Genomic DNA, 20,543 nt, shown 5'->3' with positions numbered 1-20,543 from the left:
CCACTTTTTCATGTTTGAATTGTGATGTTCAAGCTGCGGGTTTTTCAAGGTGCTCTGCATTAGGAAGTTCTCTTATTTTCCTAATTTCCTGAAAATTTTTATCATGGTTTTTATTAAATGATTTTTCTAAAGGGGCGGGAAGAGGGAGAGAGAAAGTGCAAGGGGTGGGGAGGGGCAGAGGAAGAGGGAGACAGAATCCCAAGTAGGCTCCACACCCACCGTGGAGCCCAACAGGGTGCTCAATCTCATGACCTAAGTCGAAATCAAGAGTCAGACGCTTAACCGACTGAGCCACCCAGGCCCCCCTGTTAAATGATTTTATTTGATCTATTAAAGTCATATATGGTTTTTCTTTTGTGGTTTGTTAATGTAGTAAATTTTGTTAATTAATTTTTGAATGTTAAACCAAAGTTATATTCTCAGGATAAACCCCACTTGGTTATCATGCATAATTATCATGCATCATTTTTTCTGTGTTATGGATTTGATTTGCTAATACTTTCTGTTAAGGATTTTGTGCCTATGCTCAAGATACATAGTAGTCTGTAGTTTCTTTGTTTTTTTTTTTCCTTGTAATATCTTTGTCTGATCTTGGTATCAGGATAATGCTCATCTCAAAATGAATTGAGAAATGTTCCTTCCTCTTCTACTTTCTAATCAGAGAAAACTGATTTTTCTCTTCTTGACTCAGTTTTGTGTATTTGAAGGAATTTGTTCATTTCATCTGTGCTCTCCAATTTAGGCATAAGTTCACGATATTCCTTTATTTTCCTCTGGTGTATATGAATCAGTGGTTCTGTCCCCTCTTATATTTCTGGTATTTGTAATTAGTGTCCTCTCTCTCTTTATCTTGATCATTCTAGCTAGAAAGTTAATTGAATTTTATTTATCTTTCAAAGAACTAGTTTTGGTTTAATTGGTTTTTTTCTATTGTGTTTATTTCAAATCTTGTATTTATTCCTATCTTTTTTCTACTTATTTTGGGTTTACATTGCTTTTCTTTTTTTAATTTTTTGAGGTGGAATCTTAGATCATTGAAGTTAGACCTTTCTTGTTTCCTAATGAAAGTATTTAGGGGTGCCTGGGTGGCTCAGTTGGTTAAGCATATGGCTCAATTTCAGCTCAGGTCATGATCTGAGGGTCATGGGATTGAGCTCTGCGTCAGATTCCATGCTGGGTGTGGAGCCTTTTTAAGATTCTCTCCCTCTCTCTCCCCCACCTCTCCCTCTCAAAAAAAAAAAAAAAAAAAAAAAAAAAAAAAGGTATTTAAAGCTATAAATATCCTTCTAACAGCTGTTTTAGCATCCCACATATTTTGATACATTCTTTTCCTTTTTAATATTCAATTCTGGATATTTCCTAATTTACCTCATTCTTTCCATTTTGACCCTGATTTATTTAGAAGTGTGTTGTTTAATATCAACAGATTTCCAAATACTTCAGGCATATTTCTCTTACTACATTATATAATTCAACTCCTTCTAAATATATTGAAGCTTTTTAATGACCCAGCACATGGTCTCTTTTGGGGATATGATGCTGTTGGGTAGTTTTTCTGTAAATGACATTTACATCCAGTTAATTGACACTTTAGTTTGAGTCTCCTCTCTCCCTACTGATTTTCTGTGTACCTGTTCTCTAACTTGCTGAGAGGGATATTGAATTTCCAACTATAATTGTGGATTTTTCTGTTTGTTTAGATCTGTCAGTTTTTGTTTTGTGTATTTTGAAGTTCTATTATTAGGTGCATACATATTTAAAATTGTTCTGTCTTGATGAGTTGGCCACCTTATCATTGTAAAATTATCCTTTGTGATATTTCTTATTCTGAAATCTTCTATGTCTGGTATTATTATGGCTGCCTTCAACTATTTGACGAGTATAAGTTACATGGCAAATCTTCTTATCCTTTTACTTTTACCTTACCTAGGTCTTTAAAATTAAAATGTGTTTCTTATAATTAGTATTTTATTCATTCTTGCATTTTTCTTTTAAGCAGACAATCATTTACTTCATTGGAGTATTTGGACCATTTATAGCCAGGTTTTTTTGTTTGTTTGTTTTTTAAGTGTGCTCCACACTCACCATGGAGCCCAATGTGGGCCTGAATTCACGACCCAGAGATCAAGACCCGAGATGAGATCAAGAGTAGGATGCTTAACCAACTGAACCACCCAGGTGCCTCTATAGTCTATTTTAAAGATTTTATATATTTATTTATTTGAGAGAGAGCAGGGGTGGGGTGGGCAGAGGGGCAGAGGTAGAGAGAGAATCTCAAGCAGACTCCACGCTGCGTGCTGAGCACGCAACCACACGGTGAGGGTCAATCCCACAGCCCTGAGATTACGCCCCGAGCTGAAACCAAGACTCGGGTGCTCAACTGAGCCACCCAGGCACACCCCCCTATAGTCCCTTTCAGTTAGTGATTTGGTTGGGTTTAAATCTATGATCCTGCTGCTCTCTTCTCTCTGTTTGACTCATCTGTTAATTTTACTCCTTTTCCTGCTTTCTTTTGGTTTATTTTCTATTCTATATCTACTTTTTTTTTACTAGTTACTGTAGAATTTACAATATGCCTCTTTATCTCATCACTGTGTGCCTTCACATGATATTATTATATGTACGACCTCAATGTGGCAAAGATAGACTTTTTAAATAAATGTTATAGGGACCATTGGAAAGCTTGTTGGGAAAAGTTAAACTCAGATCCTTTTCCCATAGCACTGAAAAGGCAAAACTCCAAAAGAATCAGATGTCTAAATATAAGAAATGAAGAATAAAATGAAAAAATTGGTGAATTCTCTTTAACTTGGTTATAAGTAAAGTCTCCTAAATTTAACTAAAAATCTACATGCAATAAAAGTAAGGATACATGAATTTGACTACATGAAACTAAAAAAATTCTTTACATGGCAAAATATCCCCATAAAGAGAGTCATAAGAATTGACAAATTAAGAGAAACTATTCACAGCATGTGTGATAGGTAAAGCTCTGATGTTTCTAAAATAAAAGACTTTTTAAGAAAGATTTTATTCATTTATTTGAGGAGAGAGAGAGTGAGCATGAGTGGGGGAGGGGAGAGGCCAAGGGAGAAGCAGACTCCCCGCTGAGCAGGCAGCCCGATGCAGGACTCCATCCCGGGACCTGGGATCATGACCTGAGCCAAAGGCAGACGCTTAACTGACTGAACCCCCGAGGTGCCCCAAAACAGACTTGTAAAAGTAGGAAAAGACCCCAAATCACGTCGATTGCCAGTCAGCCAGTTGTGGTGTAGGGGCTGGCATCCCGCTGTCGTCAATGATGTTTTATTGGCACAGCGCCGTGCTCATCCTTCCAATGTCATCGTTGCTGCTTTTGCCCCAGAATTGCAGAGGAGGGTAGTTACAACCAAGACTGTGCTCACTGCCCAGGATGTTTCCTCTCTAGCCCTTTAACAAAAGTTTGCCAACTCCTAGTATAGGAAAATGGGCAAAAAATATGAACAGCCAGTTCATAAGAAGATATAAAAATAGCTCTTGAGCACCATGTTCAGCCTTTTTCATGATTAGAGAAATACACTGTTGGCGGGAATTAAACCTCTCCGGAAGAGAAATTGGTAGAATATATGTAGGTACTTATATTTGGACCCAGCAGTGCCAATGCAGGAATTTACTCTGAACACACATTTCCAAAAGTAAGGAAAGGCATGTGTGCAAAGTAGCTCTCTGCAGCGCTACTGATAACGGCAAAATACCGGCAACTCGCTAGCTCTGCAACCCTCAGGAAGTGGTTGAATAAACCTCGTATGTGCTCGCCGTGGAGTCCAATGCAGCTGCTGGAAATAATGCGAAAGCTCTGTATGACTCGAAATGAGGTGTTTTTCCAGGAGATGTTGATAAGTGGAAAAGGAAAAAGTAAAAGAGCAGTTATAATATGCCACCTTTTGTGTGAGAAACAAGGGAACCTAACAAAGCACATATCTGTATAGAAGGGGCACTGGAAGGACAAACCAGAAAGCAATGAAGTTGGTGGCCCCCTGAGGTGGGTGGGTCGGTGGGTGGAAGGAGTTCAGGAGGGAGTGACATTTCTTTGTGTTTGTCTTAATATAGTTTTGACTTTTAGAAATTTGTTAATGTAATACAAAATTCAAAGCATAAACTTGAAGGATGGGAAGAGGGGGATAACCCCTAAAACTGAAAGCAAGTGGAAATAAACCCGGTTGTATTCCCATGAAGTACCAGAGCCACAGCTGAGGGGGTGATGGGAGGAGAGGGAGCTAAGTTGTGAACACGGTGTCGGACGCACACCTGCAGTCTTGGACGAGGTGGGGTATGAACAGCAAAGAAATCTTGAACTGTTGCTTGTAGGTTTGTATGGGTAGAGCACCTTGGAGATTCTTTTATGTGCTCACATGATGGTATTGAGCGAAGGGTGTTGTTGGGAGCCAGGGTTCTTACTGCGGAAGAAAGGATGTCCAAATATGAGTGGGAAAGACAAGAAGAACCCCGTGGGGAAGATCGGGATTAGAAGTATTGTGTGGACTAAGATCTAAATGTGTATCTGTTTGTACTGTCTGTGTGCACCTGCACAGTGGCATACAGGTGTGTGTGTGTGTGTGTCCACGACTACACGCACGTGTGTATACATGTACACGTTTTTAGCTCTGTGTTCCAAAAGTAGCAAAGACACTGCAGTAGCAGTGAGCCCACTTAGTGGCCAGATCTCAGTCTTCAACATCATTCCCACTCAGAAGGACCAGGGCTCCTTAGAGAAATAGCTAATTCCAGGGCTGGGGCAGGGTAGCATAAAATGACTGAAGCATGACAGAATGGACAGCAGAGTTTAAAGAAAATGATGGGGGCACGTCACCGATCAACTTGCATGGGATCCCACTGGCTAAATGTGGGACAGTTTGTGCATCAAAATAGTTAAGAACAATAATGCCTTTTTAAATAAGATTTATTTATTAATTTGAGAGAGAGGGAGTGACAGAGACGGGAGGAGGGGCAGAGGGAGAGACGCTCAAGCAGACCCCCTGCTGAGCATGGGGCTCAACCTGGGGCTTGATCTCACGACCCTGAGATCACGACCTGCGCTGAAACCAAGAGTCAGATGCTTAACCAACTGCGCCACCCAGGTGCCCCCAATCCATAATGCTTTCCAATAATTGATCAGTCACGGAGTCATTCCTGATGATTGATTGATAGACAGATAACAGAATGCTGAGTGTCAGCAGGTAAATTTAAATGGGGTGCTAATGTTGGAGAATAATTTTGCAGCCATTGCAGTAAAAACTGCTTCTGACAAGAATGACCCAGTGGCTGTTAAAAGCAGGGAGAAGTTTCCGCGAGGGTCGGGGTACTTGTGTGGTCTTGAAGTGTCTCCTCACACTGCAGATTAGTTGCAGAAGAAAACATAGTGACAGTGCAGTGTGGAACCCGGGCAGCATTTGGGGTGAGAAAGACCTGTCTCTGTGAGGGTAGGTGGGCGTCCCGTCTATCTGGGTGTGGTGTTTGGCTAGTATTTCAGCCAGGAGAGCAGCACCTGAATGGAATCATGAGAAAACCTCAAGCAAACTCAAAAAAAAAAAAAAAAAAAAAGAATTGTGTTCTTTCAAAATGTCAATGTCATAAAGGACGAAGAATGTTTCAGACCCGTGAAGACCAGACCGGTGATGACCCAGTACGGTGCTTGGTTTGGGAACATGACTGGCTCCACACTGGAGGACGGGCGTGCTGTGGAAAGACATGGGGCGCCGGCCGTCATGCTTGCCCTTGGCTGGTGGGCTGTGTGTGAGGCTCGGGCCCTGCTCATCTGTGCTCCCCGGCAGTGCTGCCACGGGCACCCGTGGCCCTCCTCCCCGCGCTGACGAGAGTAGCCGCAGCCTGGCCACCGCTCTGGCTCCGTGGTGTGTGGACGTGTTCCTGCTTGTTCTCACCCAGCAGATGGCGAGCTGCCTTTCTGCTGACTCTGCATCTCCCAGAACAGTTTCTGGGTAGTTCTGAGGACACCAAAGAACTTTTAGTGTATGTGGCTTAAATCTCGTGATATCGACTATGTTAGAAGTTAAAACGAAAGATTTAAAAAATATTTACTAATCCATTTAAAAATAGCAATAAGAAATTCATCACATCTTCACGTAAGTAGCACATATTTATGAAAAAATTTCTAAAACAAAGATTTGGCCCGAATACTGGGCTTACTTTCCATGTTGCCGGTCTCCCTCACGGCTGGCCTCATGGAAACACCTGGGCCCCGCGCCTTGTCCCGGTTCAGTGTGTTGTGGCTCACGCATCGTGGGGCCTCTGGAAGACCCACCATGCTCTGTGAGGAGGGAGGGAAGGGCAGTGACACCCCCGTGGGGCCCCATGAACCCCTTGAAAGGGTCTCTGGACCACTTTGAAGATCACTAGCTTAAAAAAAGTTCTAGTTCCCGGAAGACCTTCAGTGAATACTTGTTGAATGAATTAATGAATTCCAAAATGACTGCACGACGGGGCCAGTGCTCGGTGGGATTTATGAGTTCCAACATGTTTGCCTTGTTGGTCGCTGAATCCCGTCCTCACGTCCTGTCTCCAGAGGGTTGGCAAGCTCTGGGCTCAGCGCTCCTCTTCCCATGGCAGGTGTTCCTGTGAACAGCAGAGTGTCCTCCAAGATCCAGCAGCTTCTCAACACCCTGAAGCGGCCAAAGCGCCCTCCGCTGAGGGAATTCTTTGTGGATGATTTTGAGGAGCTGTTGGAAGGTGAGAGATCTCGGGTGGGCTCTCGTGTCTGTGTGAACGGGGTGGCTGTCCTGTGCAGGGTTGTGGGCAAATGTGTGTCACGTGTGGTCACACGGTGACGTTACAACACCACCGAGTGACCCCCCCATCTGTTTCCAGCCCGGGGGTCACCACGTGTCACGTCACGTGAACCGGGAGAAAACGCATCGCTCATGGCTAAGGGACTTAACATTTCTCTGTGCCTCTGGTCCAGTGCTTAGTACTTTATAAGAATACTCTAAGGTTTCATTTTATTTACATTATTTCAATTTTTTTTTTAAGTAGGCTCCATGCCCAACGTGGGGCTTGAACTCAGCACCCTGAGACTGAGAGTCACGCGCTCCACCAACTGAGCCAAGCCAGGCACCCCATTATTGCAATTTTTATTTAAACTTTAAATCTGAAATACTTGTCTTCCCATGGTTTTAAAGTATATTTTTAGCATGGTTTTGGCCCTTTTTCAGAAATGTAGTCTCTCATTTATGAGTGAGATGTACATTTAGGACAAAAGAATATAGATGTATTTTTAAGAGAAAATTACCAAGAAGTAGAAAGAAGTATAAATCTGTAGGAAAGGAACAGAAATAAAGCCTAGTATACAGTACGGGCATGTAATTGTGTTTGAGCCGCAGGGGCGCGTGGCCGGCTCAGCCCCCTGCCCCCTCGTGCCTCTCCTGTGCAGTGTTGCTACCCCACGGACCACAGCCAGGCGTCTCCTCCTCACTGAGGCTGAGACACAACTTCTAGGGCATGGTTTTCTCCTTTGTAATGCGATAACGCCTCTCAGAGTTCAGTGGTGGAAACGGTCTTCGGCAGTCTTTCTACACTTGGGCAGATGCTGGTTACCTAGCCGTTGGAGATGTCATGGATTTTACTCTATTTTTTTCTTTCAACATGGCGATGGTTGTTTTGAGTGCCGAAATTGAGATGGTGATTCTACTCACTTTCATCCTTTATATGAAAGAACTAGTGCCTGCCCCTCAGGTGTCGTCATCGGCCATCACCCCACGGAAGCCTCAACCGCACTGTGACCGTGCTGGGGACTGTCCCGTAGGGTCACAGTGACAGCGTCCAGCACTAACCATGACGTATCTCCATCTGTCCTTTGGTCCGTTGGTCTGTGACTATTCTAATGATAAGGAAATCTAAATAAGTTACTGTAATCTTCTTACAGTTGGTATTTTTTAAGAGAATGCTTAAAAACAGAATGTGTGCATGGTACTATGGAATGCTGATTTTTAAATTTCAATTTTGCTTACAGTGCAGCAACCAGACCCAAATCAGCCAAAGCCTGAGGGAAGCCAGATGGTGGTGCTGAAAGGGGAACCTCTGGCTGTGGGGGTTCCCTGGCCCCCGTCCCTGCTGGCCGCCTTGCAACGGTGGGGTACGACGCAGCCCAAAGCCCCCTGTCTGACCGCCTTGGACACGGCTGGGAAGGCCGTCTACACCCTCACCTACGGCAAGTGTCGAAAGCAGTCGGGCTCTGGTTTAGCTGTAAAATGTTACATGTTATACAGCACAGACATAGAGAGCTTCACGAACATGCTAGAACAATTCCCGAGAAAGCAACACAACTGTCAGAACAACAGAACATTGCCTCACTCCAGGTGCCCCTCCTGGACCACTGCCCCTTCCTCCCAGCAGAGGGGACGCCTCACTGACTGATGGCGACCAGCCACTGCTCTGGTGTCAGGGTTCACATCTAAATATGCATCTCTGAACAATGGGATTTAGTTTTGTCTCATTCTGAACTTTGTATAAATGGAATCATACAGTATGTATTTTTTTGTGTTTGGCGTCTTTTGGTTCCATATTATATTTTTATGTAACACAGATCATAAGCATCTGGCTTGATGCGTTTTCACGGAGAGAATATACTCCTCTAACTAGCATTCAGCTCCCGCGCCTTTCCAGGTGCCCCTTGTGTCCCTTCCAGCACATACATCCTCACACTGACGGCTGGACTGGCCTGAGGCCTGTCAACACTTCCCTGTCTCCAAGTTTTGTGTAAATGGAATTATGCGAAAGGCGTTGTGTGTCTGCATTCTTTCATGCAGCATTGTCAGGAGACTCGGCCGTGCTGTTGTGTGAAGCTCGTTGAGGGATGTGACTTGATTGTATGAACACGCCAAAAATTATTTGCATACCCTACGGTAGATGGACGTTTGCACTGGGGCTATTGTGTATGGTGCTGTTATGAACATTCCTAGGGGAGTCTGTGCGGGGCATAAATGCACACGTACACGTCCTGTGTTTGGCGTTAGGACGCACTGTTACACAGTGTCCAGACTGCGTGTGCGGACTTACAGTTGTTCCACACCCTTGCCAACACTTGATATTGTCTGTTTATTTCATTTTAGCCTTTCCTGTAGGTGTGTTGTGGTGTCTAGTTATGGTGGTGGTTTATTTGCATTTCTCTGATGCCTAATGATACTTTTTGTATATTTATTGGGTGTTTGAATATCCTCTTTGATGTACTATCCAAATCTTCGACTCGTTTTTCTATTTGGTTGCTAATGTTTTCTTCTCTGTATGTTTCAGATACATGTCTTTTGTCCGATTTCTTTTGCAAATGTCTTCTTCCACTCTGTGGACTGTCTTTTAACACTTTTATTTGTGGCTTTAGATAAATGAGAAGTCTTAATTAGTGGAATTTATCTATCTATTTATCTATTTTTTCCCTTTATTTTAGTGCTTTTTTGTCCTGTTTACCAAGCGTAAGATCACAAAGATATTCTCCTACTTTTTCATCCAAAACCTTGCTTTACTTTTCATATTTAGGTGTCATGATCTATCTCCAGTTTAGTTTGTGTGGTGCGACGTTGGAATCGTTTTCTTGCTTGCGAATGTCTCACTGACCTAGTCCCATCCACTGAAAAGGCAGTCCTCCCCGGCAGGTCGGGTGAAAGGGCGCGTGTGGGTCTGCGGCTGCCCTCATGCTCTTCTGTCTGTCTGTTGTCTGTCCGTGCTCCCTGAACCGTTACAGCTTTATGAGTCCTGGTGTCTGGTGTAGACGCCCTACAGCTCTGTGATTGTTCCTTACGGTTTTCTTGACCTTTCTTGGCTCTTTGCATTTCTCAGCCATCTTTACAGTCAGTTTGTCAATATCCAGGAAGATTCCTGCTGGCATATTGATTGGCACTGCATTGCTTCTGTAGTTCAGTCTGAAGAGAATTGATCCCATGACAATTACGGAATCTTCCAGTTCAGGATTGTGAAATATTTCCCCTTATTTCAAGGTCCCCTTTAATTTCTCTTGTTAATGTTTTATGCTTTAAAGTACAGAACTCTTGAGTGTCTTTCATTAGATTGATTCCTATTGTAATGGAATGATTAAAAACTTTTTTCTGCTCATTTGTTGCTTGTATATAGAAGTGCAATTGATTTTTTAAATGGTCATTTTTAAAGAGATTTTGTTTATTTATTTGATAGAGAGCACAAGCAGGGGAAGGGCAAAGGGAGAAGCAGACTCCCTGCTGAGCAGGGAGCCTGATGCAGGACTCGATCCCAGAACCCCGGGATCATGACCTGAGCCAAAGGCACAAGCTCAACCAACTGAGCTTCCCAGTCACCCCAAATGGTGATTTTGTATCTAATAATCTCATTAAATTAACTTACCTCTTATTTTTCTGTTTATTAATTAGTAGTTTGTCCATGTACCTTTTGGATATCTTAGTTCAAAATCATGTCATCTGTGAACAAAGACAGTGTTGTTTTGGCCTTCCCGATACTTATGCCTTCTGTCTTTTTCTTGCCTCACCGAGAAGCTAGAACTGTCAGCACAATGTTGGGTAGTGCGCATTCTTGCTTCCTTCTCCACCTTTGGTGGAAAGCTTTGGGTCACGAAGGATGGTGTTTGCTGCAGTTTTTTTGCTTGTTTTGTGGTAGAAATTCTTTGTCAGATTAAGGAAGTTGCCTTCTATTCCTAGTTTACTAGGAAGTTTTGTTTTGTTTTTTATCATGGATGGCAGTGAATTTTATAAAACACTTTTCTGCTTTGTCAAGAGGATCATATCTTTCTCTCTCCTCCCCACTTCATTTGATGAATTCAGATGTTAAGCAGCCCTTGCATTCCTAGAATTAATCCCACTTCGCCATGATATCTTTTTAACAAATGTCTGAATTTGATTTAGCCAGTATTTTCTTTAGGGTCTTTGCATCTGCGTTCATTAGAGCTCGGTCTATAATTCCTCAGTAAGGAGCTCACTGCCTGCTGTGAGGAGGAGTGGGGTCTGCTCACAGACCCCGCCTGTTGAATTCGGGTCTCTCTCTCGTCCTTCTGGGACTTTGATTACGTTTATACGTTTTTTGAATCCTGTATAGCCTTAATGTTCTTTTTTCTATTTAGTATTCTTTTCTATATATTTGGTTGTTCCTTGAACAATGCAGGGATTAGGGGTGCTAACGCCTGCACAGTTGAAAACCCAAGTATAAGTTTTGACCCCCCAAAAACTTAACTACTACTAGTCTGCTGTTGATCAGAAGGCTCTTACAAACAGTGCTGCTAGGAACTTTCTGGGGTGTCCCACCTGGTACATAAGCATGCGTGTTTGTAGGATATGTACTTTGGAGTGGAAGTGTTGGGTCTGGATTATGCCTATCTTCACATTGATCAGGTAATGCCAAACGTTCCCAGTTTGCACTGAGTTGATCCGTGTGTCAGCCCCACCCGTTCCCCATCGTCAGGCTTCCTGCAGCTACTTGGGTGAGAATATGGTAGTCGTATTTCATGTTGGTGTTAATTTGCATTTTCCTGATGACAGAGTAGATTGACATCTTTTCCTGGTTTTTTTTGTTGTTGTTTGTTAATCATTTGGGGTTTCTCTTTTGTTACGTACTATTGAATCTTTTGCACATTTTTTATGTGAGGTTATTTGTGGGAATTTTTGGTGTGTTCTGGATACCAGTACTTGTCAGTGACATGTGCTGCAAGGGTCCCCCACTGGGAGCCTTCACCATCTACTCCTGACCAGTAGCTTAGTGAGCAGAAGCTCCGCCCAACCTCACCTTTTCATTCATGGCGAATTCTTCCAGAATTCTCCTTAAGGGCTCTCCATACGCCAAGATCATGAAGCTTTCCTGTTGTCTTGCAGTAGCTCTGCTGTTTTGCCATTCACATTCAGATCTCCCAGATCCACTGGGAATGAGTGTTGCGTACGGTGTGGGGATGGGTCCCAGGGTCCGTTTTTCAGGAGGGAGAGCCATCTGTCCCATTCTCATTCCCACAGGGATGCCACCCTTCTCCAGGGTGCCCGTGTCATAGACGGAATTGTCCACACATGGTGGGGCTGTTGCGGTTCTTTGTTTTATCCCATTGAGTTATATACTACGCGTACGCCAGGACCGACTTCCTGAATTACTCTGGCTCTGTAGTAAGTCTTGACGTCTATGGGGGAAGTCTCCCCCTCTCGTCTCGTTCTTCAAGACGGTCTCGGCTGTCCTTGCACTGTGTATCTTGGTGTCTCAGGGTCAGTTTTAGGCTCCACTTGTCCAGTGCACAGACATACCTGCTGAGATTCTGGTGGTCACTGCTCTGAGCGGTTTGTAAATGGACACTTCTGCGTTATTGAGTCTTCCGGTGCGTGACATAATACGTCCCTCCGTCCATTTGAACCCTCACTTTATCTCAGTGATGTTTTGTAAGTTTTTGTTGTGAGACTGCATAACACTTATTCTTAGGTATTTGGCATGTCTGTTTTAATCTTATTGTGAATATTATCATTAAAAATTTTTACTTAATGTTTATTGCTGGTATATAGAAATCAAATAGTCTTTGTGTACCGTTGTTATGTCTGGCATCCTTGCCAGTTTCAGTTATAAGAGATTTGTAATGTACACAGTCACATCATCTGCAAATAATGACAGTTTTGTTTCCAACTGTTTGCCTTCTTTCTCCACCCCTCCCCCTTACTGCGTTGGCTAAGACTTTCAGTAGAAAGGCAGATGTTCTCGGCTTGTTTCTGCTTCCCCCGGGAAAGCTTTCAATATCTGACCATTAATTATGACATTTCCTATAGGACTTTTAAAGATGGACTTTATCACTTTAAGGAAATTTCCTTTCATTCTGGACTTAAATCATTTAAAATCCTGAATGATTGTTAAATTGTGTTACCTTTTTTCACCTTTGTTAATGTGGCAGATTATGTTGATCTTCTGTTAAAACTTTTTGTATTCTTTTTTTTAAGATTTATTTGTTTACTTTAGAGAGAGGGAGTGAGTGCGTGAGAGTGGGGGAGGGGCAGAGGGAGAGAATCTTCAAGCAGACTCCACGCTGAGTGTGGAGCCCTAGGCGGGGCTCGGTCTCACCACCCCGGGATCATGATCTGAGCCCAAATCAAGAGTCGCATGCTCAACTGACTGAGCCACCGAGGTGCCCCAGAACTTTTTCCATTCTTTAGATAAACTGACGTGGTCGTGATGCGTTATTCTCTTTGCGCATAGCTGGATTCAGTTTGAAAATCTGGGCGTATTACAGTTATCAACATCTTGAATTGACCTTTGTATGTAGACAAAGGCAAAGGGTTTTGAGCTGAATATTTTTCTTCTCACTGATTTCTCAGGTCCCACAGTTCACTTATTTCATAATGTTGTACCCAAGTTTAGTTTTATTTACCGTGAAATCTGAGCACCTAGTCAGGGGGCACGGCTGCTCCAACTGCCTGTGGTTATTCCCCAGGAGTTTGAAAGAGGCTGCATCATGACTCTTCTGTCACGTCTTCGCTACTGCAAAGGGTGGATGTGGAGGCTGCTTTGGGTTTTCCTGTCGTCCTACACCGTTGTCGCCCCTGCCTCGGTCTACCTCCCCAGAGGCCTTTTGTCTTCCTTCCCTTCCTGTTGTTTCATCTTCTGTCTTCCTCGGTGACGCTCTCTTTTGTTGAGCGTTCACGGCTGGGCTCTGTACACGAGACTGCATGCCGGAGGGGACGTGTGCCGGGCGGAACCTGCTAGGGCTCAGGGCTGCGTCCTGGAGGGCCAGCAGCTCTGGACAGGTGACTGACGTCTGCTGGACGGTCTTCTCTTGAGTGAAGACTGGAGATGGCGGTAGGACCCAGCTCATGAATTATAAAGGTTAAATGAATTCTATGCCACTCATAATAAGGGATGTAACTAAGAGATATTTAATGACGTGAAAATGCATTCAAAATGCAATGGTGACTGAAAAAAGCAGAGTTCCTTGAAAATTGCACATACGTGTATGTGTGCTTGCGTGTGTGTGTACATACATAACAAAAGAATGCTGACTTTCTTCTGTTAGCTTTTCTGTGTTCTAAATTTTCTATAATAAATTCCTGTTCTATTTTTGTATTAAGAAAAATAAATGTATAAGTTATGTTTAAGAGAAAGCTACGATGTTCATTACAGCATTGTGCAAAACAGTTACCAGTTGGGAACTACCTGAATTTCCAATAATAGAGTGATGGTGCATTATGGGGTATTGTGATTGCTGCATTAAAATGTTAATTATTAGTTTCTTAAATTTTACATTGCTTAGTATTTTTATTTTATTTTAGGCAAACTTTGGAGTCGGAGTTTAAAACTAGCTTATACTCTACTTAATAAACTGACTAGTAAGAATGAACCACTACTTAAACCTGGAGACAGAGTAAGTAACTAGATTACAACTTACTGGAGTGAACGGAAATAAATGCTAAGACTATGTCTCATTGAAATCAGTATTCCGTCAGTTGGTTAGACTTACAGCATTAATACAAGGGATTTAAAGTCAGCAAAGAAAATTATTAAATATGGACAAAATTTACGGTGATACACGTACGATGATGGTTCTTTTCATTCTCCGTTGCTCAACCACTGACTCTTTGACTTCATATCTATTGATTTTAGTAAAAATATTAATATTAATAAAAATTTGGTCCCCAAGGCTTAGGTTTTATGAGAAAACGTTGGCCTTACTTGGAAATTCATGTCTTCCTCTCATCCCGTGGCCAGGCAGCCCCCTTACCTCACTGCTGAGGTAGAACGTGAAGGGGCTGGGGGCGTACTTGTTCCTTGTGCTCAGTACACTGCCCAGTACTGTGCAGTGGCCACATGGGGCCGCTTCAATTAACCACAATTAAATAAATAAAAAACTTAGCTCCTCAGTCACCCAAGCCACGTTTCAAGGGCTCGTGATCCACATGTGGCTAATAGCTCCCACATCCGGGAGCTTGGAGATAGAGCATCTCCGTCATCGTAGGACGTTCTGTTGGTGAGCACGGCTCTGGGCAAACTGAACCAGACGTGAGGAGCACAGGTGGACCAGAACAACGTCCAGGATGGAGGGCAGGACAATCCACAGTGAGACCCCTAGTGAGAGGGACTGTGGTGGTCAGGTCGCCCCACAGTGAAACTGTAAGTTTCAGAACTCTTTGAGTGTCCACTCTTTAAAAAGAACCAGTCACCAAGGACAACTGAAGAATGTGAAAGAAAACAACCGACAGGCAAAGAAAAAAAAAAACCGAGAAAAGGGGAAGTTTGGGGGTGGGAGGAGGAAACAAACATGGAAGAAAGTCACATACAGAAAAGAAATTTTTTAAAAATTAGTGTTAATATCCCTGGAGAACTAAGGTGAAGATACTGCTCCATTAATCAAGGCAAAGATGCTAGTGGGGAAGGCTGAGAGATGGAAAGTGGGAAGGCAGATAGTGCAAAACCAAGTCTTGGTCAAGAAGGTCCGGCGTCCAGCTGGTAGGAGTTCCAGACGGAAAAGGGCACAGAGAGTAGAGATTTTGAATGGTGGTAGTAAAGCCCGTCAACATCCTGGAGCTCGAGAGTGAGAGGGCCTGCAGCACAGCTCCTCACCGCTGACTGAGCAGGACCAGGGTGCAGAAACAAGCCTCCGAGCTTCCAGGGGGGCGGGAGCAAGCCGCAGCGCAGCCTAGGAGGACAGAGGCCCCAGGCCGGGGTAGGCTGCTGGGCACCTGGTAAGACTTAGGACAACCTGACGGTTGGTTACTTAGAAAATAGTCTCGAAGGGTATTGGACACATCTGGAGGAGCACGTTAGAGCAGATTGGCCGGCGGATGCATGGACAGCAAAGCAGGGGGATGTGGTAGCCGTTACCATCGGCGGTGACGCGTCTGTAAAAACAAGAACAGCCCGAGAGTGGGACCCGATATGTTGTGAACCTGCAAGAGTCCCTGATTTATGTTCTGCTTTAAAACGACCCTAAGAATCACTAATTTATTTTTCTTGAAGAAGATTCCTGCAGGGGCAGAGACTCCCAGATACCCTTTGACTCGTGAGAGAGCCCACAAGTTAGGTTAATTATGGGACCGTCACAGACAGGATCACAGGGAATGAGCTACTTAGCAGATGTGGGTGGCAGATCCATTGTCCTGTGGTCAATAGAGTTTATGAAAGTGAACAAACGCAGCTCTTTATAACAAATTCTCTAAAAATGTTTTTATACCAAGCATCTAGTCTCAAAGCTGTGGGTCACTATTAATATCAACTTTAAAGGAGAGCGTTGCCCTTCTCAACAAATTAACTTGTTAGAAACTGGATTTCCAGACCTCAAGGAGAGAATACAGGTGTAGCTTAAGTTGTGTCTTCCAAGTATTTATTAAGCCATTGTTTTGGGTTCTCAGGGCCTGGTGTTAACATCTGTGATCCTGACTTAATCACTGTGGTTCCAAGCACACTTACTACAATATTTGGGGCTTATAAAAATCTCGTTCCATAAAAAGCTTTTAATTTTATCCGATGTTGTAAGAAATGACAGCTGCAATGATAGGGGAAGAGAAAGGCAGGAATGGAGAGGGTTGGGAGTTCATCTACAATAAAAGGAAATAAAATCAATACTGAGACATTTTCAAAAAATAGAATATAGCAGTGTAAGCATAATATTTAAAAATATGAGAGCAAATAGCAAAAGGAAGACGTAAGATATTTTTAAAGAGGTTGCCTTGGGGAGTGGAGCTTGGGGGTATTGTTTTTCATTAGTACTTTTGTCATCCTAAATCCTGTGTTTTTAAAATGTTTTTGATAAAAATAAAAGTGTAAGATGAATAAAATAGAGCATGTAACTTCAACAGTGGCCGCATGGGGACCAGGTGGGGTACCCAGGGGGCTCCGCGAGAGGAGCAGCGGTAGGGGTCTCAGCTGAGGGGTCTGGAGCCCTCCCCCCGCTTCCCATCAGGACATTGGAGTCTTGAGTGAAGATCTCTTCAACTAAAACTTTGGTGTTAGGATTTTATCTTCGGGAAGATATTTTGGGTATAACGTGGTTCCGTGCCCACTCTTCCTGTTGCTGTGGGTGTTTTTCACCCAGGCTGACGGATGTGGGTGGTGCGTCCCGCTAGGGAGCCTCAGTTGCAGCTGCCCAGACAGGCAGAGTGCACGGAGCTGCGTCCCCATCCCACACCACACTCGTCGCACTGCCTCTGGGCACAAATGTTCTAAATCATTTTGTTGCTTGTAGAATAAAGACCTCGACCTGAAAGCTATTTATGAAAAGTTACATGGCTGAGGAAATTTAAGGACCAAGAATTAGCGCCCAAATTACATTTCCTGAACTAAATTTGAAAAGCTGTAAGATGATCTAAAATGTCCAAATTCCATCTAATCAGCAGGGGTTCTAAACGTTGAGATGACTGCGTCATTCGCGAGTGGATTTCATGGTTTTCCTTTGTACCGTTGTAGGTGGCCCTGGTGTTTCCGAACAGTGACCCTGTGATGTTCATGGTGGCATTTTACGGGTGTCTCCTGGCAGACCTGGTTCCTGTCCCCATAGAGGTGCCGTTAACAAGAAAGGTAGCTAACGCGGTTGGGGCCGTGGGGCCGGTCCCGTGAGGTTCTCTTTGGAAGCTGATGCACAGATTCTCCGTGTCTCATGTTGTCTTCCTGGCAGCCAGGCGCTGTTCGGAGTGAAGAGAGGAATGCAGGCAGGCTGGGCTTGAGAGTGTGAGATGCGGAGACGGCCGCGGTTCCGCTGTCGTGTGTGTCTTGTTGTGAGTGGGACTTTAGAAGCCGTAGACGGAGCTATTACGCCATCCCTGTGAACTTCTCAGAATAGTGCGTGTTTTTTCCTCTGATGGATAGAATTTGTGATTTGATAAGGTTTTGTTAAACTCTCAAAACCATACACTTAGGGAAATAATTTGTAGCTCCTTCTCAGTGATAGTTTTGAATACGCAAGATGGGAATTGCTTGCTTTTCTGTCTGCTTACATAATAGCAAGCAGTTTTTATTACTGACAAATGATTAATGTGGGGGACTTGCTGATGTTCTGTGTAGCTGTTACGTTTCAAGTATAAGTGTCAGTAATCTGATTATTGAAAAAAATTATTTTAGGAGTAGGCAAGACATGTATTTTAGAAAATTAGAGTTTTCTAGCCTGTCGATGTTCAGGTAGTTAAAGTAAGCGTCGTCAGCAAGAAAGACCCCAGAGTCCCAAAAATGAAGTTTGAGATAACGCCAGCAAATCCCAAAGGGTAATATATGACAAACACATACTTGAATACAGAGATACTTCAGAAAAAGCAAGAGGTTTGTCAGAAAGTGACAAAACATTACTAAGGGACATGTACAAAAGAAGCATTGACTGGAAGGAAATGTGCATTTCTGTGGGAAATAAGTAATTGTGTTAAAGTTTGCCCCCCCCCCGATTAATCTGCAGATTTTAAACATGACTCAAGTGCAGATTTCCATGCTATTATTTTTGGAGTTAAGTAAAATGCTGCTAAATGTCATTTGCAAGAAAACACTGAGAAATTAGCCCATTATCTGGAACTTTCTATCTCATTGCGAAAATATATCTTTTAAATTTAAAAATGATTATACTTTATTTTCATGAACATACAGTCTATACCCATATAGGATTCAGTTTTAGAAGCTTACGAGGGCGAACGAAGGTGAAGGACTCAGCTTTCTGGGAGTGGGCCGGAGCGGTGCAGGGCCCTCTGTGGCGGCCCCGTGAGCGCCGGGCTGTGTTTTCTGCAGGATGCTGGCAGCCAGCAGGTCGGCTTCCTGCTGGGCAGCTGCGGCGTCGCCCTGGCCCTGACCACGGACGCTTGTCAGAAAGGCCTGCCCAAGGCACAGACTGGAGAGGTGGCGACTTTCAAAGGTAGGCCCCCAAGGGCAGGGGGGTGTCTCCAGCAGGAGTGAGGTCCTTGCCAGAGGCCTGTGCGTCTGGCTTCCTCCCCGATTCAGAGTCTGTACCTATGCTGTTCATTTTGGTGGTCACTGGTCAGAGGCACCTACTGAATTAAGTACAAATTAATACAAAGTGAACGGGACGGAGGCTTGTGTTCCCCAGGTTCGCAGTAGCCGGTGCCTGTGTGGTGGGTGCTCAGCCCTGAGGCCTGCTGACCACTCCTCTGGGCTGGTGCCCTGTCCACCCTCGCAGGCTGGCCCCCGCTCTCCTGGCTGGTGATCGATGGGAAGCATCTGACCAAGCCCCCCCGAGACTGGCACCCGCAGGCCCAGGATGCAGGGACTGGGACCGCCTACATCGAGGTAATGGCCTCGTCTAACTCAGAGCACGTTGAAGCAGCCCCCACAGACTCAGCTCTTGTTTCTCATAAGAGTGTAAGCTGCCATTTATTTTAGATTACAGGCTTAAACTTACCCTCCTGTTTGAACTTCACCCCGGACACAGAAGGGTCGTAGGGGAGCTCACACAGGTGTGGTTTCACTCCTACTGGATTGTCCCTCGCTGGCTGCCCTGGGGATGTCGGCCATCATGGGGGAGCCCGCAGCACTGCTGTGCCCAGGCCCTTACCCCAGGGGTGCCCCAGTTTCCTCTGCAGTGTCACCCCAAGAGTCATGGTGTAACGTGTGTTGCTGTGTGTCGGGACACTTAGTGAAGGACGGGCGACCGGCACTTCTTTGTAAATTCTGACAGCCTCCCGTTCAGCCTCCCGTTCCGTCTGCCGTGACCTCCGGAAGCATCACATAATGGATTTTTTTTCTTGAAATCTTTCAGTATAAAACCAGCAAAGAAGGCAGCACAGTTGGGGTCACGGTGTCCCACGCATCCCTGCTGGCCCAGTGCCGGGCTCTGACCCAGGCTTGTGGCTACTCAGAAGGTAAGGGTGTGCAGCCCCTAGGGACTGTGGCTGAGTGTCGATCAGCCCTTTCGCCCAGGTGGGGCCGGGGGCCGGAGTGCTCAGGGTGCTGTGCTCCCAGGCAGCCCCACTGCTTTCCGTACATGCGTGTGTATGTTGATTTTACAGAGCATGAAAGTTGTATGCCACCCCTTAGGCCCGGTGGTCGGGTTCCATCTATGGCATAGCTGAGGGGCAGTGCATTTTGTACTTAAAAAAATGGAAAACCGTCTTAATGGACCCACTTTTGTATTACTGTTTTCTGTGACTGTGGTTTTGGCTTAAACTGTCCTGCATGCAGACATACAAACGGAATCTCGAAAGTCATAGATTTTCTGTTGGTGACGTGGGTAGCACCTCTCCCCACTTACTGTGAAATATCAGATATTTAGCTTAGAGAACTATTGTTTTAAAAAACTGTAAAAATGGATACATGGTAGTTTCCCTACTATAACAATACCGGAACTGAATAAAACTAGAAAGTAAATCGAGGGGTAGTTTAAAGAACTAAAATACGGGTGTTTAAAAGTGAGAGGAAAATAAAATAGCAAAATAAAGTAAAATGAAAGTCAGGAGTCGCTCAAGACTTCAGTGGAGATTTGGAGAGTGATTTTAGATATATTCAAGGGCCTGAATAATTTTTTGAGAATTGGTTCTGTTAAGTCCTAGGGTTTTCTTGTTCTGGACGTGTGCGTACCGCCCATCACTTGGGCGCTTCAGCTAACAAAGGGCGTGCGTGCAGAACTCTTACTCAGA

General features: G+C 44.2%; 1 protein-coding gene across 1 annotated transcript in view; it reads left to right on the top strand.

Annotated features, from left to right (window-relative positions):
- DIP2A (disco interacting protein 2 homolog A) overlaps positions 1–20,543 on the top strand; it is a 136,513-nt gene that overhangs the window by 41,945 nt on the left and 74,025 nt on the right. The window contains 7 exon segments of the mRNA XM_040621761.1: positions 6,604–6,723; positions 8,003–8,200; positions 14,253–14,344; positions 17,383–17,493; positions 18,682–18,805; positions 19,088–19,197; positions 19,667–19,769. Coding sequence (XP_040477695.1) covers positions 6,604–6,723; positions 8,003–8,200; positions 14,253–14,344; positions 17,383–17,493; positions 18,682–18,805; positions 19,088–19,197; positions 19,667–19,769 — 858 coding nt within the window.

This window comes from Ursus maritimus, unplaced genomic scaffold (assembly GCF_017311325.1).
Source record: "Ursus maritimus isolate PB19 unplaced genomic scaffold, ASM1731132v1 scaffold_4, whole genome shotgun sequence".
Lineage (NCBI taxonomy): Eukaryota > Metazoa > Chordata > Mammalia > Carnivora > Ursidae > Ursus > Ursus maritimus.
The sequence above is the reverse complement of the archived record's forward strand: the minus strand, read 5'-3'. Positions and strand labels throughout refer to the sequence as shown.